The sequence below is a fragment of the Pimephales promelas genome, chromosome 5, assembly GCF_988280905.1.
Source record: "Pimephales promelas chromosome 5, fPimPro1.hap1.1, whole genome shotgun sequence".
NCBI lineage: Eukaryota > Metazoa > Chordata > Actinopteri > Cypriniformes > Leuciscidae > Pimephales > Pimephales promelas.
Window position 1 is genome coordinate 33,848,338 of NC_142773.1, and position 17,363 is coordinate 33,865,700.

At 38.5% G+C, this 17,363-nt stretch overlaps 1 protein-coding gene across 5 annotated transcripts in view; it reads left to right on the forward strand.

The window, feature by feature from the left end:
* dpydb (dihydropyrimidine dehydrogenase b) overlaps nt 1-17,363 on the forward strand; it is a 113,725-nt gene that overhangs the window by 62,873 nt on the left and 33,489 nt on the right. For all 5 annotated transcript variants that reach the window (XM_089131357.1, XM_089131358.1, XM_089131359.1 and 2 more), the window contains 3 exons: nt 3,902-4,066; nt 9,028-9,096; nt 17,099-17,182. In XM_089131357.1, the coding sequence (XP_088987483.1) occupies nt 3,902-4,066; nt 9,028-9,096; nt 17,099-17,182 (318 nt within the window). The remainder of the gene's footprint in view (nt 1-3,901; nt 4,067-9,027; nt 9,097-17,098; nt 17,183-17,363) is intronic.

Genomic DNA, 17,363 nt, shown 5'->3' on the forward strand with positions numbered 1-17,363 from the left:
CTGCCTGTACACCTTGCACAAAGCAATTCATATTCATGGAACCTCATGTGATTTTCTAGTATGTGAAGCGAAACCAATGTAATACTTCTTGTTTAAATGCAATAACATTTATAGATTTGTGTAACAGTACGAAAGATGAGGGTCTGATTATAAAATCCGTAAACATCAAGAATTTGAGTGTGGCCATCTATGTTTTTCAGCTTTTGTAACAGCTCCTTTGAATCCAGAAGGCGCCGTCTATGTGTCGATGTGAAGTTTCACAGGGACATTTATCCTCACCAAACAAGCTCAGATTCCCTTCATTTTAGAGAACTAAAAACCAGACTGCTGAATTTAGTGAAAAGCAGAGAAGACACTCTGTAAAATGTGACTGACTCAATTAGTAAAGTGGCCATGGCTGCTGAAATAAAAAAAAAAAATGGTGATTTAAGGCCACAGCCAATATTTCCAATAGTAAAAGGTATAGGCTTTTACTATAGAAAAAGTAAAGGTTTTTTTTTTTAGACCTCTAAGCACATCCACACTACATGAATGGTTAGATTTATGAAAACCTGCTTCGAATAACCACACAAAAAGTAAACAACATAGGCAGTAAATTGAAAGCTTTTTTTTGCCCCAATCATTGGTGTGAATGAAAATATGCTAGCAGATGGAAAAGCAGTTATGTAGCCTACGTCATTTCCATCAAGGCCATTTAGCTGTACATCTAATCTGTAGTCAACAACCACGGTCTCCAACATGTACTTCCAAGAATTCGCTTACACAAACCCGCAGCCAGTGGTTGTGTAAAGTGCAATTGTTTTGCAATCTCCAGTCACCTGTCACTCAACCCTTCATCATGCGAGCCCTATGGCGCAAACGCAAGAACATACTGCGAAATAGCAGTAGGAACATATTCCGTACCCTCGTTCTGTGTCAACATAATGAAGGCTATAGTCATAGAGATAATTGTGGCCGAACGCTTTCCTGTGTCAGCTTAAAACATAGCTGAACTGTTTAAATGGCAGGCAGACTAATATTTAACCGTAGATTGTCTCTGAGGAGAGTGTGAAAGAGGAATTGGGGGTTAGCAGCTCGTCGGGACCGCGTAACCGCGGCGTCTGTAATTACCCTGGATGTGCCTCCGGGCCGGCCTATCAGAGGGCTTCCTCCGACGCTCGAGTGTGACGCATGGCATGACATTTGATCACTCTCTTATCATGCGTGTTCCTTTTGGGAGAGGTGCTGGCTTAAAAGGGGGGATTACTGGGCTGTGCCGATGTGATAAACCCCCTCAGTTTGCTGAACACCACACACGAGGCCACGGCTAACCACTGACCTCATCTCATGCTAAAGAAGTGTTTGAATTTAACCCAGGCTAATGTTTGGGAGGTTAACGCATGCTAATGAGCTCAGAGAACCAGAGATTATTTACTTACCACTGGATATTCTTCAACATTACCTTAAAGGGTTAGTTCACCCAAAAATGAAAATTAAGTCATTAATTACTCACCCCCATGCTGTACCAACCCCGTAAGACCTTCGTTCGTCTTCGGAACACAAATGAAGATATTTTTGATTAAATTTGAGAGCTGTATAACTACCACATTGGCTCCTAAGGGACTGCCTCTTGACGGCCCAGAAAGTCAATGAAGAAAATGTTTAAATATCCCAAGTGACTACCGTGGCTCAACTATATGTTTATCAAGCGACGCGAATATTTTTGTGCGAAAAAACAAACAAAAATAACGAGTTTATTCGACTATTTCTTTTCTTCCTTGTAGGCCAGAACGAGACTTCCTTAGATTTCCACGACGCATGCGCGAGATTTGCGATCTGAAGTAGTGTAAGCTGGTGTAAGCAGATGCGTCGTGGAAATCTAAGGAAGTCTCGTTCTGGCCTACAAGGAAGAAAAGAAATAGTCGAATAAACTCGTTATTTTTGTTTGTTTTTTCGCAGAAAAAGTATTCGCGTCGCTTGATAAACATATAGTTGAGCCACGGTAGTCACTTGGGATATTTAAACATTTTCTTCATTGACTTTCTGGGCCATCAAGAGGCAGTCCCTTAGGAGCCAATGTGGTAGTTATACAGCTCTCAAATTTAATCAAAAATATCTTCATTTGTGTTCCGAAGACGAACGAAGGTCTTACGGGGTTGGTACAGCATGGGGGTGAGTAATTAATGACTTAATTTTCATTTTTGGGTGAACTAACCCTTTAAAGAGTGAACTCTAAATGTAGTTTGAAACGTGGGTATACAGTGTGAGTATATGTACTTGGTAATCTCAGTGTTTTCTACTCTCTCATTATCCACGTCTCCTTCATTCGAAATAATGATTGTGCTGAATTTATAACCCAAGCGTCTTATACCATTCTGTGGAGACACAGTGTTGAAGGCAGATGTTGTCTTGAAACGAAAGCAAAGCAAAGGCAACCAAATCGCTGGCAGGTTGAATGCTTTCACATTAAGGGGCATTTCATGAAGGCGTTGGTGATCGAAAGATGAAAAATTTTCTTTCACTAAATCGTGACATATCTGATATCCTGTAACTCTTTTTTCACCATTGACGAAATTTTTCCGGCTTTCTGTGTTTTCACTGTTTTACAGTAAGGGGTGTTGATGACACATGTTCTGAAAGAGTAGAGCATTAACAGGTCAAAACACAGACAAAAAAGTAGCAGACACGAAATAAAATCATTTAAAGAGCACCTATCATGGATTTTTGAAAATGACTGTTCATGTAGTGTGGACTATAGCTCTAAGGGAATGAAAACATCCTGCAAAGATTTATACCTGAAAGTGCACTGTATATAAAGTTATTGTCTTTCAAAAGTGAGAGTCGACTCTGTGTCTATGAAATGAATTGTTTTTGAAACGAGTCATTAGCTGTTTCGTCGTGACGTAGATACAAAACATTAGCTCATTGGCCGCTCCCAAGAACTGCGCACGCAGACGGAACTTGAATGAGTTGAAAAAAGTTAACTCAATACAAAATATCGTTAATTGTTATAAAAGAATATAAAAATATTAGTTTTAGTACAAGAATAAAGAAAAAAAAGTATATTTTTTATACACTGTAAAAAAATACTGTCGGTTTAACTTAAAAAATTAAGTAACCTGGTTGCCTTAAAATTTTAAGTTCAGTGAAATGGAAAACTTGAGTTAATACAACGAAGGAGATTGATTTAATCACAAGGAACTCAAAATATTATATCTGAACTGTAAATTATTTAAGTTGATTTGACAAAAGAAAAAAATCTGATTTACAAAGCATGAAAATATTTTTTACAGTGTAATATCATGTTTAATATTTATGACACAGTGGGTCATCATACGTAAATAAATAGCTGCCTTTTATATTTTTCTCTTTTTGTAAAGCACCTTGAAAAGCCACATTTAAGGGTGCTACACTATATACAAATAAAGTCTGTTATACAGTTATTTTTATCATCATATTTAAGGGTCATATGCATCAAAATAGTGGAGTAGTTAAAAAGTTTTTATGTTCTCTGTTCGTGTGTTATCTTGCCTCTGGTGCCCCCTCAAAAATAAAAATAAAAATAAGATAATAATGCATGACGCCCCTAGTTATCTAAATTGTTTAAAATTGTGTGGCTCCTAATTAACACATGCAAATTAATCCTAATTGCTCTTACTAATGGGCCATGCTCTTATCAGTTCATTTATCATTGTTTTCTCTTAATGGTGAAAAAAGGCTGAAATGTGTTTGATTGATGCTTGTATCATGAATATATAGCAAGCATTTGTGAAGTCTGAAATTATGATAAAGAAAGTACAGATGTGTGTGTGTGACGGTTTCAAAGGAAAAATGCATTCATGTTTGATCACATGCAGTTTGTGTGCTCCCTCACTGCTAATTGCAGTTTAGTAAAAAGTGACAAAGTTTTTCTCTCTTGCAGGATTTGGTGACCAATGTGTCACCTCGAATCGTGCGTGGGACCACCTCAGGCCACCTTTTCGGTCCTGGCCAGGGCTCGTTCCTCAACATCGAGCTCATTAGTGAAAAATCAGCCGCCTACTGGTGCAAGAGCGTGGCTGAACTCAAAGCTGACTTCCCCGAAAATGTGAGTTCACTTTCAGCTGAGCGTTTAACTTCTCTTGTCTTTATCTCTTATTTCTCTTTCTCCTTTACTCTTATTCCTGCAGTGTTTTTTTATTATTATTTATTTTATTTTTTCTCTCCATAATGTGATTCGTTACTTTGTGAGTCTGGGGAGCCTGTCAGTGTTTTATCAACAGCCATAATTCTCTATAATAGATGTGCCATCTTTTTCCCTCGTTGTCGGTCCCTCGGTAACTCGAGTCGCTTTTGCTCTGTGCATGTTAACTGCTTCATGAGTAATTGTGTAATAGAATCTCACTAATAGAAGATTTTCCAAGGCCTTCATTCTCTTCTTCTCCCTCCTCTGTCGCTCCGCAGGCAGATGACAATAGCTTTTTGTAGTGTTCTTTTCATCGCAATCAGCCATCTCTTTTCTCTCTAATCATTTGCAATGAGACAGCCCGTTTGAGCACAAAATAACTTCCTCAACTTTTGTTGTCTGCCTGCTTCACTCAAGGGTGAGATTAATTTTGAATTACAGGGTGTAATTATGAGGCACAATGTCACTTTTCACACTAACCCCATGAATCCCTCCTTCACACAGATGTGTCTGTTTTTAGTTTTTTTCTGACTGGCTCTTACCTCGCTGTCTACATAGGAAGCTATCTTAGACAACGTCCAATCCTAAATTGAACATTGAATTAGTGCTTTTTTTAGAGTTTGAAGTTAGCTTGTTGTTGAAGATAGCATGTTACACTGGAATAAACTAGTAAACAATTAAGCGTAGCACATAATTATATTTGGTAAAATAATTAGTTTTAGTCACTTATTGGTATTGGCATTAAATGAAATATCATATAAACTATGTGATTGATTGATTTGCCGACATTTTCCTCAAGATTCAGACTTTCAAAAAGCACTCCTTGTAGTTACAACTTAATTTGCATTACAACTCAAAACACTTCAGCTTCAGCAGTAAAATGTAGCCTAGTTCTAATATTTTCGTCCTAACTGACTATTGTTATTTGTTTTAACCCCTTAACTGTCACCCCCCCTTTTTGAGAATGGGGGTTAAATGCTCTATTCACACTTAAATGGTTGTAATTCAAGAATGCCTTGGAATATATACCCAAGTTTGGTCTTGTTTTAAAGAAAACACTCAGCAGATTATTGCTGAAGTGAAAACACTTCAAAAAATGAAAGTATGAAAAAGTTATGGAAGTTTTAATTCACAGTAAATCAAATATACTGTACTATATATTTTTTATTTTATATAAAATATATATTTTACAAAATATTTTTACTCTAAAATTACTATAAAATCAAAGCCATAAATCTAACCAAGTTATGTTCCAAATTTGAAGTTGATATCACAAAAATTGAAGTTCCCATGAGATTTTGTTTAGGCGTAGTACCAAAAATAGCCACCGGGTGCCATTGAATTCCATTGAATTTCGTTGTGTACATTCTGCCTTAATAAATTAATAAATTTCTGTCCAAATATCAATTTTGTCACAAAATTTGGAACCTTGAGACTCTGACCTTTCTGACAATATGTGTTTTGTCAAGATTAGAAAAGGTTTTGATCATAAATTATGAAATATAAGGATGCCCAAAAGGGGAGGAGCCTCATAAAATGAGTACCGTTTCTATGGTAACGCAACGTTCAATTATGAAATGGTTTCCACAGGATGAATTCTGAGTTTATAAGCTTTCAAATGATACCTAATTTATGATAACTACTAAAATATGTGATATAATAAAAAAAGGCGATAAAAAATATTATGATATTTTAGAGGATAATATATACATATATATTATAATTTTTAGAGGATAATGTTATACTATAATTTTTATTTTTTATTGAAAAATACTAGATTAAATGTTTTATTATGAACTTTTAGCATAAAAACAGAAGTTTCAATGATTAAAAGTGGGTGCATCAACTTTTTGTGACAAAGGTCAGACCTCCTGTTATGATGCAGATTTTTTTAGGTGCACTCTTGTCATAAATTCATTAATTACTCTTCCTACATAATTTTTAACACAAAACAGGGGTCGAATATTTAATTAGAAGTCTGAGACCTTTCCAAAAATATATAATTTGTCATAATTAGATTAGGATTTAATAGAAATAAAGTGAAGTAAAGTTAGGCGTCCCGGTACCGGGACGGTAACAGTTAAGGGGTTAATAATATAAATAAATGAGGGACATACAATACACTTTAATATACATAAAAGCACTACGTAGTGTCTGACTAAATTAGCCTGTTGCTAGGCTAACAACATTTTCTCTGGTAAACATTGCTACAATACTTGGCTTTCACAAATATTTACTGAACAGTTTCACCTGTAAGAAATGAGAAATTAGAAAATGCGGAACAGTCTGGTTGAGCAGCGACCAGACCCTGAGAAGACAAAGGACCTTGCTGAAAATTACCATTTGAACTCACCATTTGAGACAGAGGTCTCACCTCAGAATACATCTCTTTCTCTCTTCCCTCACCCTCTCTCTTTCTAATGCTGAGATCACCTGAAATTTACACAAATATCCACATTGGTTTAAATGCAAACAATTATTATACCGTTTTATAAATATTTGGTATCATTTGAAATGTCTGCTTCCCGAAGAAGGTAATAAAGGCAATAAAGTTCTTGCACACAAAAGGGTGACTTTCAGGCAAATGGTCTTCTGCTCTCAGAAGGTGTAACCTCTGAATGCAAATTTCCGTTGTTAGCACGTTTCCATGTGAAAGAAGTCCCTGTCTATAAATAGAAATGCAACAAGAGAATCGGCGCGTTTTGTGTTGGTAAATTATTCAGTTGTATTTACACCTAACTATTTTGTAAAGAAATGTATATTTATTTATGGTCAACACTACTCTCACTTTTTAGCCTGTCCGTCATCTTTGTGTTTTCTCCGTCCGGATTTGTGTTTTCACTTTTCGTCACAGTGCTTCCCAATATTGCCTTCTCCACAAAGGATATATTAGAATTTGGCCAAAAAAGGTGTCTTATCAATATTAAAATGTCTGCATTTATCTATGCTTCACTAGGTTTTGGAAAAGAGCACCTTTCTCTGCCTGTCACACATCTAGCGAGATAAACATAATATGCGCATTGAATTGTTTAGTAAGACTCTCATTGATAATGCTCATTGATTTTGGGCAGATTTCAGCTATTCAACATGCCCATTATCTCCATTTACTGTTTGCAATTTCCATTTTTCCCCAACGCTCCTTGCCACCACGTCGTGACCCGCGCGGGCCAGCACCGAACACACTCTAGGGGAATGTTGAAGTGTGTGTTCAGCGGAGCTCATCACAGCGTGTGACTGGTTCGTGGTCAAGGGTGATGGGCGCATGCCGCTGGATGAAATGAATACTCAGAGAAGCGTAATGAATAACAAAACCACCGCAATAATGTCAAATTATACTGGCTCACACATTTCAGCCCCACAAACACACTCTCTGTGAGCCCGCGAGGCTCGCGAGAGTCCTGTAACTGAAGAACAGACGTGGCTTGTAGAAAAAGATGCGACCCCGCCCCCCTTCTCTTTTTTTAATTTCCTCACATCATCGTGTGATTGACAGTTTCCACAGCAATGGGGGACCCCTAGGGGGTCAGTGTTGCTAGTGTTGGCGGACGGGCTCGGTTACCTCAGCGCAGTGTTATTAAAGCGATAACAGGGTGATTCCTGTGCTACTCAGAGTCTTCTCTCTCTCTCTCTCTCTCTCTCTCTCTCTCTTTCGTTTTTTCCCTGTCTGATTAGAAAGGGAGTATAGAAGCTTATTTCCACCACATAATAAAACAATTTGAAAAGGTAACTGTGAGTTTTTATCTCTAAATTCTTGAGTTTTTTTGTCAATTCTTGAGTTTATGCAGTATTCCACAATTTCTGTCTCTTTTTTAATTCTTTGATATAGATGTAAACTCAGAATTGCGAGTTGAGAAGAAAAGTCTGAACTTAAATTAGGAAAAAGTCAGAATTGTGATAAAAAGTCGCAGTTACCTGTTTTTTTTCTTCTTCCATGATGTCAGAACTCTAATATGTAAACTCAGATTTCCAAGAAAAAAGTCCAAATTTCAAGATTAATTCTGATAAACTTGCTTTATACGATTTTATATCAACTCTCAATTGGGAGATAAAAAAGTCTTGATTTCAAAACAATGACTTTTGTGGTAAAAACAAGCTTCCATTGTCCACAGAACAATGCCCTGCATGTCAATTCACAGACTTATTTCATCTCAAGCTCGATTTTCGGCTAAATGCAAGACAACGAAAAGAGCCGACTGGATGTTATATCACAGATATACGTGTGTAGACGGAGACCCGGCCCTCAGTTATCCTCCTGACACCAATAAAACATTGACGCTGCTTTTGCTTTTCTAGCCGTGGTCAGTATGTGTGGTTGAGCGGAGCTCCCGGGGGTGAGCGGATGAGAGGAGGTGGGGTTAAAGCCGCTACAGGTCCCCCAGGTCCCAGCAAGATCCAGGATGGATGGACTCATAAACTTCAACACATGCTTTGGCCGCCAAGCATTCCTCCCAGCACCCTCTGTGCCGATTTGTTTCCCTTAAAAGCGCCTGGCGAGGAGGAGACACGTGGCGTATATCTCTCCGCTTTATGGTGCGATTACAGTGTCTCCGCATACAGAGAGAGTAATACAGCTAAATCCTGCCTTGCCACGGAGGAGCTGAATAATGCCGTCAGCGTGCTGTTTTTATTGTTTTAATAATACGTGCATGCCACTGGGCATCTGCAAACGCACTGAATTATAAAGCAGTACAGTTTAAGGCAGGGTAATAGCTTTTGCTGTGAGCTGGGCTGTTAAAAAATGAAATAAATAAATGCAGATTAGAAAAACTGGCGGATTTTGTGCAAGCACGTCAGGTGAAATCACACTTCATCAGTCATTTTCACTCTCCCTAAGGTTTTTATTTTTTCTTTCTCTTCCTCACACTCTTCTCTTCTCTGTCTAGATTATCATTGCCAGTATTATGTGCGCTTACAACCAAGTGGACTGGACTGAGCTGGCAAAGATGGCTGAGGTAAGCCGCCATTCTCTGTGTGTGTTTGTCAAGTTTGCTCTAATTGCTCCTTACACATCTCCCAACTTCTGAGAGTACTCAGGAAGCATGAAAAGTAAATGTAACATCCGTGAAATTAGTTAATGTTCTGAAGATCTTGTTCCTCAAGATATCCGATTCATTTACATGTTTGAAAGTCTGTTAATGTGAATTGTGAAGTCTGATTTTTTTTTTTTTTGCTCAGCATATAAAAAAGAAGCATTTGTTTATCACATGCATTCTCAACACAGTGATAAACACAGTCACATCCATATTCATGGTGTAAAGCCTCATTGGTTCTGTGGAAAGAGGCTTCTACATTAAATTTGCATTAGATACTGTATCATTGGATTTCAGCCTTTCGGGTGACAGAAGCCAACTGTGCTCACAAACTGTGAATAAAAAGTAAAACTTTATAAAATGTATGTTTGCCATATCTGGAACAAACCTGCTTTCTCTGTCATAGCCAGACTGACCTTGACAGAGTAAGTGTCCTTTTCATTATCTAGTGGCTAAAGGCTTGCCTTAAAGGCATAGCTCAACCAAATATGAACATTTGTCATCATTTACTCAGCTCATCTTGGCATTGCTTTCTTCTGTGAAACACAAAATAAGATATGTTGAAGATTGTGCTTTCTTGAAAATGATCCATACAGCAATATGACATGACATGTTTAGGCTCAGTATGACTCCAGTCTTCAGTGTCACATGATCCTTCAGAAATCATGCTAATGTGCTGATTTGGTGCTCAAGAAACATTTATTATTATTATTGTCAATGTTAAAAATGGATTTGCTGCTTAATAGTAACGTTTTCATTTTTTATAACACATTCTTTCAAAACAATTCATGAATAGAACTCGACTGCGAAAAGTTATGCCCTTGTGAAAAGCGCTATACAAATACATTTTAATAGAATAGAATAGAACACAATAAAATTGGTAACATTTTACAATAAGTTTTCCACAGATAAAGAGGTTTTAAACAAGTTTAATGATAAACCTACATATATATATATATATATATTAAACTAGGATTTGAGAATCTGTTTCCTAACAAGACGAGTGAAGCACCTGGAACCTCTTCCTAAAATTCCCAAACGCAATGGTTTCTTGTTCGACATATACTTGAGGGTTTCTGCAGACTGACATTATTGCAGCCGACGTATGTGTGTGTCTTTGCTGGAGCTGTTTCCTTCAGTATATAAACGGACAGCACCCTGCCATCACTTACACTTACTGCTGCTGCTCTAATTGAGGTGTTGTACGCTCTCGTACCTTCCAGTTTAACTCATCGACGCCCTCACACACATACACATAGAAATGCGCTCAACGATCCCACACATGTGCGTTTACATTGAGAAAAACCCAGGAGAAGATTTGGCTTATGCAAAGAGGAGGTTGGTGGGACTGTGAGCTTCAAGGTGAACAAGGAAGACGTTTGAGAGGGAGTTTAGTGGGAAGTTTGATGTAAAATCATGTCAGTTATTCTCTACTGTTGTATCATTATGACAATCTTCTTCCTCCTCAACATGCCTGTGATATAATACACATTACAAAACAACCCACAAGTTGGCCCTATAGGCAAAATACTCGAATGTACCGATTCTATTAAGTGAGTCAAGGATATACAGTACAACTGGTGTTGTCTGATTCCAGACATGAATGTCTGTTATGAATTGATTCTTTTCAATGAATCAAAAACGTATAGACTGGTTGCTGAAAGAACACCTCTCTTATGAACCAGTTTTTTGAATGAAAAGCCATAACAGAAAAGACTTTTACATTGTTCAGAAAATATTCTATTTCAATGCTGTTCTATTGAACTCTCTATTTTCGAACTTTCAACATTGATAATAGAGACTTGAGCAGCAAATCAGCATGATTTCTGAAGGATCATGTGACTCTGAACACTGGAGTTACGTTGCCGAAAATTCAGCTTTGACATCACAGGAATAAATGACGTTTTAATGTATATGAAAATAAAATATAATGACATTAAAAATTTGAACGGTAGTATACATCACTTACTACATCAGATTCTTTGTGTCATTGGACCATCCGTACTGACCCCTTGTGACCACCAGAAACAGATCTTATGTGTATTTTGCTTTGATTTTCACTGAACTTGGGTTTTTGGAATTATGAGTTCATGCTCTCCTTTACTAAACACGCTGTTCTTTTATGAATCTTTCAAAGACACAGAAGATATGAGAGCTGCCTCTTTCTGTGGCGACGAAGACTAACTTTAGCTGAGAGAAGAGTCCGAGAAATTTCTTAATGCTGGTCTTTAATTCATTCATTAAAGAAGTGCACAGTTTTAAAGGGCCCAACAGAATTGTCTATCAAAGGTGCCTTGATGTAGCTATGAGCTGGATTGGGCCGGGCAGCACGGCTTTGATCACACTGGAGTGGTTAGTTCTTGTCAAAGTTAGTGTCAGGTCTGATCAGTGTTTGTGTTGAGGCCTCTGGCTGTCTAATGGAGCGTATCCAGACATCCTCCTTTCACTCTGTCTCACACACACACACATACAACATTTTTCAGAGTCCTGCAGGTAAGCCACAGCTTAAAGCCTGGACCGTACGTGAAGACTGAAATCATCTGAGCTTACAAATGGAAACCAACTATAGATGCAAGTACTTCTCTTCACCTCAACGAGCGCAACAGTTGGCTTTTGTTTCTCGTTTAAGTGGGGAGTTTTGATGTGATTTATTTATACTATATAATAGAATAAAATAGTCTCGGTTACGTACTGTATGTAACCCTGGTTCCCTGAGTACAAGGAACGGAGACGTGTCGTCGGGGAGTTCCCCGACGAATTGGAATCATGGCCTTCAAGAGAATTAAAAAACGAGCCAATGAAATTGGTATGCAAAATTTTCATTCCGCGAGCCGCCTACCAGCGCGGATATATAAGGCGGATGTAAACATTGCATGACGCTTTTCACTGAGCAGCCCTCCGCGAAGGTACAGCAACATCACGAAGGAACAACACGTCTCCGTTCCCTGAGTACTGACGGTTACATACATAACCGAGACGTTCCCTTTCGTCCTGGGAACTCCATCGTGTCGTCGGGGAGTTCCCTGATGAATTGGGATCCCTAACGAAACTCCATGGTGCTGGCCCCTTCCAGCGCCCAGCTAAGCTACCCAAAAGCAGTTTCACAAATTGCGGGAGCTAGCTAGGAAGTCACACTGCTGTTCCGCAACACCCATTCAGTGGACATTGGATAACACTGGGAAAGCGTGCCCTAACCCGTCACGAGGAAGGGAACGCTGCAAAGCCAGCCGCCTAATGAAGGCCTGGAATACACATATGTACTAGCCCAAGGGGATAGTGAAACATATGTCCCTGAGGCAGTCCCTGGGGTTGTCCCAGTCCAAGGGGATACTCAACAGGGACGACAGAACGAGTCTGTCCAGGGGAAGACATGGCTGGACTGCATGTGAAATAATAGGTCACCGAAGAGACCACTAGACATGACACCCAATCTACACAACAACTCTCTTAGAGGTAGTAGACCTGGCGCCGGCGGTCCGCCACGCCGGCACTAAAGGTGTGATGTAGGAACTCACAAGGCAACATAGGGCGCCAATGGAGCAAAAAGACGCACGTATCCGGCCGAGGTACGGAGTGCCAAAGCAAGCCGACACAACCTATTCCCTCGCACCACTGGCCGTAGCGAGTACTCGGGAGGAAACAGGTTCCACACTTAGGCTATAGAATCTAGCGAACGTGTTCGGTGTCACCCAGCTCGCAGCTCTACAAATGTCTGCCAGCGAGGCGCCTTGAACCAAAGCCCAGGAGGCGGCAACACCTCTAGTAGAGTGAGCGCGCAACCTGGGAGGACATGGCTCCAATATTATGAAGCTGCAGACTCGGAGCCTGCATCTACAGTCCCCCACCGAGAGTCCCGCATTCTCAGACCCCTCATTTTTCGAACACAGCGCCTCCTGCTGTTCAAAAGATCGAATAAACACCCGCACAGAGAGTACAGTGCACGCTTATCCAAATGCAATTAAAAACAATAGGATGCAATATTACGGTCTTCAAATAAATTATCCAATAAATATTTGCGTTCCCTGCTTAATGCAGGTGCCAAAAAAACTCATTGTTACTGATGGAAGGGATACAATTACAGATTGAACTATCTTCTGAAAAATAGTCTATGTGATATTTTATTGCTACAATGTTTGGTTTTTTTGTATATATATTTTTTTTTTATTCAAAATTCAAATTCCACTTTTTCTTTCAGTTCAACCTATAATGGTCTAATTAACATTACCATGCTAACATAACAAAATCTGTTTTTTGATATTTTGAATGCGAAGCAAAATAAATCAGAATAGACAAAACACCAATAAAAAACAATTCAGTAGGCTACTTTATTTAATGATCACCTAAACATCATCTTACTGTAAAGAAAAAAGGAAGAACAAACTGTGTTCGTGACTTTACTTTTCGTCTTTAATTGCATTAAAAAAACCTCATTTATAAGTCGCTTTGCATAATCATAAAATGATACGTTGCTGGAATCGGAAGGGGCAACTCCATCGATGTATGGTGTACTGGATACGATAGCACATGTCTTATGATCTTTCAAAAAGAAAGAAAAAAATTCAAATTCATGTTGCACTGCTCTGACTGTAGAAGTGTCCCTTGAGATGTTTTTGAACTTTGGACAACTTTGTGGGTTTGAGATATATGGGGGCACAAAATGGGCAGTAAAAATAACTGCAGCATTTATGACATATAAAAAAGTCCGAGGTTAAAGGCTAACGTTAGCCATCAAAATATTTTCGGGGTAAAGAGGGCGAAAAAACATAACGGCTCAAATCTTGTTACAAACTACCTTTACAAATATTAAATGGACTATTCTTATGTTGTATCGATTAGCTAAATTAGTTTTATTAAAAAATAAATCAAACGAGCTATTACGATTCTCTAAATAAAATTGAAGACAGCCTACTCACGTTTTGGCTTAAGTTCTGTTTATCTGATACAATTTGATAGGAGGCGCTGACTCGAAAAACGAGGGGTCTGAGAATGCGGGACTCTGGGTGCAGGGGGACTGTAGATGCAGGTCTCCGAGTCTGCAGCTTCATACTACTCCATGGCTCACCCGTTGCTTCATATGCTCAGGTGATAGCATCCACTAACCAATAAGCTAACCTCTGCTTGGAGACAGCTTTAGAGTCTATGTACACATGGCATTTCTTTGCCATTGGCTCGTTTTTTAATACGCAAAGCTGATGGGCTTTCTAAGCAAAACCCCATTCATCGTCATCCCTACTCAGGGAACGAGGGTTACATCCGTAACCAAGACATGTTCCGTTGAATGTGGTACACAAAAGCTTTTTCTCATTACACGCATGCTCTGTTGTTGTTTCTGCCCATGGCATTGTTAGGATTCACAAATAGAATTACTTGAAATCTGTCCAAGGATGCAATCTTTCCCACAAAGTCGCAGGTGGAAAATGCAGAAAGGGGTCGTTGAATGTTAAGGTGCATTGTGTGTAAATATCATCTGTCCTTGGTTGTGAATCTCGTTGTTGAGTCCGCCAGCCTCTGGAAACACAGAACTGCACAAGAACTGTTCATCAGGGGCTTTATAAATTTGGTTTCTGTGGTCATGCAGCTGCATACAAATCTAAGATCAGCACCAGCGACGGCAAGCATCAGCTGGAGTGGCGAAGAGCTCATGAGCGGTGGAAATGCATTCTTTGATTAATCAGTCACTCTTCACCATCTGGCAGTCTGACAAACGGATCTCGGACTGACAGGAGAATCAGAATCTGACTGAGAGGGCGACTCACATTCCCAACCTTCCACGCACGCATGTTGCCAGCTGTAAAGTTTGACGGAGGAGGAATAAGAATATAGTCTTGGGCTGTTTCATGGTTTAGGTTAGATTTTTTTGCTTCAGGGATATTATAACACATTCACACATAAATGCGTACTCTATGTGTGTTTTGTGTGTATACATGCATTAAATTGATCAAATCTTACAGTATTGACCACCAATTGTGTATTCATCAAAGAATGCTGAAAAACAGTGTATCAAATGTATTCAACGTTGATAATAAGAGAATGTATTGAGCACCAAATCAGAATATTAGAATGATTTCTGAAGGATCATGAAAATTCAACATTCAACAAAAATCTTACCCAAAATCTTTGTGTCATTGCTGTATGGACCACTTTTATGAAGAGTTTATGGTGGTTTCGGTCATTTTGTAAATTCGGCTTTGTCATCACAATAATAATAATATATTTTAAAATCTAAAAAAACTTAAATTGCAATTTTTCATAATATTAGATTTTACTGTTAGTTTATATTGTACTTTTTCCAGCCTTGGTGAGAAGACTTTCAGAAACATGAATAAATTCTCAAATGTTTGATTATTAGTATGTATGTATACTGTTTATAAACACGAGTGTACAGCAGCCGCAATCGTATTGTTTTATTAGTTTAATTATCAAAATTTAAGATTCGCTCAACGTCAGTCCTGACCCCAGTTATGTTCATGTGGATGCAGGAAGAAAACAGCCACTGAAAAATGTCAGCATTGACTGGAAACTCTTTCCAGAGAAGTTTGTTATTGGAGTACGGACCAACATCATATTATTCTCCATCATTTGTGGAATGAAATGTTCACAAAGCAGATGTCCTCATATTTTGGCCATATAATATAATTATGCAGCTTATATCAGCACACCTTGGAGTATATTTGCACAATTCTGTCTCCTGCCTGTCTGTCATTTTGTGTCTCTCAAACCAAGCCAAATAGCTCGCTCGCTCTCACTTACTATCCTTCTCTCTCTCTCTCTTTTTTTCCCTCTCCTCTCTAATGGCTGTCAGGCTTTCGGAAAGCCAAGGCTGTGTGTCTGAAGCAGCAGGTTTGTAGGGTGTGTAGAGGAGAAATAGTTCTGGCTCTCCCCATTTCAGTGCGGTTCAGAACGGCCGCCAGAGCGTAATTGCCTGTTGAATGCTTTCCACTTCCAGAACCCTCGCTCACTCACCCGCTCCCCATCCACCTGTGCTGCCTTTTTTCTGCTTCCCTTTTTATAAGACGACTCTGTGGCAGCTTTGACATGTCACAGAGTTATTCTGGCTCTATTTTAAGAACACCATTTTATGCTTTTTGAATGCTGGGAAGTGCTCAAGGTGTTTTTTTTTTCCCCCATTTCTTTTTGTTATAGATTTGTCTCTTTTTCTTTGTGCAGCTGCTCGGAGGCTCCTGCTGTTTTACATACAGCTGAACCAAAAAGTGTTTGGACACTTTATATATATATATATATATATATATATATATATATATATATATATATATATATATATATATTAACAATGTTTTCTTGATCAATGTTATTTTGTTAAGGAAGTGCCAAGATGCTTTTTACGTCTTTATTTTGATCAATAGATATATTTTATCGTTTTAAAATGGAAGAAAAAAAAACTTTTTTAAAACATTTTGCTGGTTTTGTGCTGAATTTAGAGTAAATTTAATTTGGCTTGTTAACAAAGGACATTCAATCGCTGTATGTCATTGTGACCTTATTATTGAAAGATCTGTTAAAACATGTGTCTTGATTCATTGGACTCCACTTACATTTAAACTTCGCCACATACAGTAAATGCAAAATGGATATTGATTCCATCTCCTAAACTATATGGAAATATACCAAAGCTCTCTCCAAAAGTATGTTCTATATAGTATGAATGTGTGCAGTTTGAATGTAATTCATATGACCAGCATCAGTTACATCACTTCGTGAATCCTCTTCCCTGTTATCCTCTCCCCTACTATTACTATCCCTCATGGGATAGTAAAGTGTCCATCTGTAAAAATCCATGAAGCAATCTTGTTTCCATTGCATGAAATTGTGTCATATTTCAGCTTTGGTAAGAGTTAATTTTGCAGTACAATGATTACTATACTTATTTCATTGGTGTTTTCCTTGATTCTTCTGTGCTCAACAGAACTCTAAAGCAGATGCTCTGGAGCTGAACCTGTCCTGTCCTCATGGCATGGGAGAGAGAGGTATGGGACTGGCCTGTGGACAGGTAAGATTACACACACATAGCATAGCACCTCATTTCAGAAACAAAATTCTGTTTTCATTAACTCATGTTGTTCCAAACCTGTGTGATTTGCCTTCCTCTGGAGAACTCACAGTTTGTGACCCTGGATCACTAAACCATTGGTAACACTTTACGATAAGGTTAATTATTTAATGTATTAACT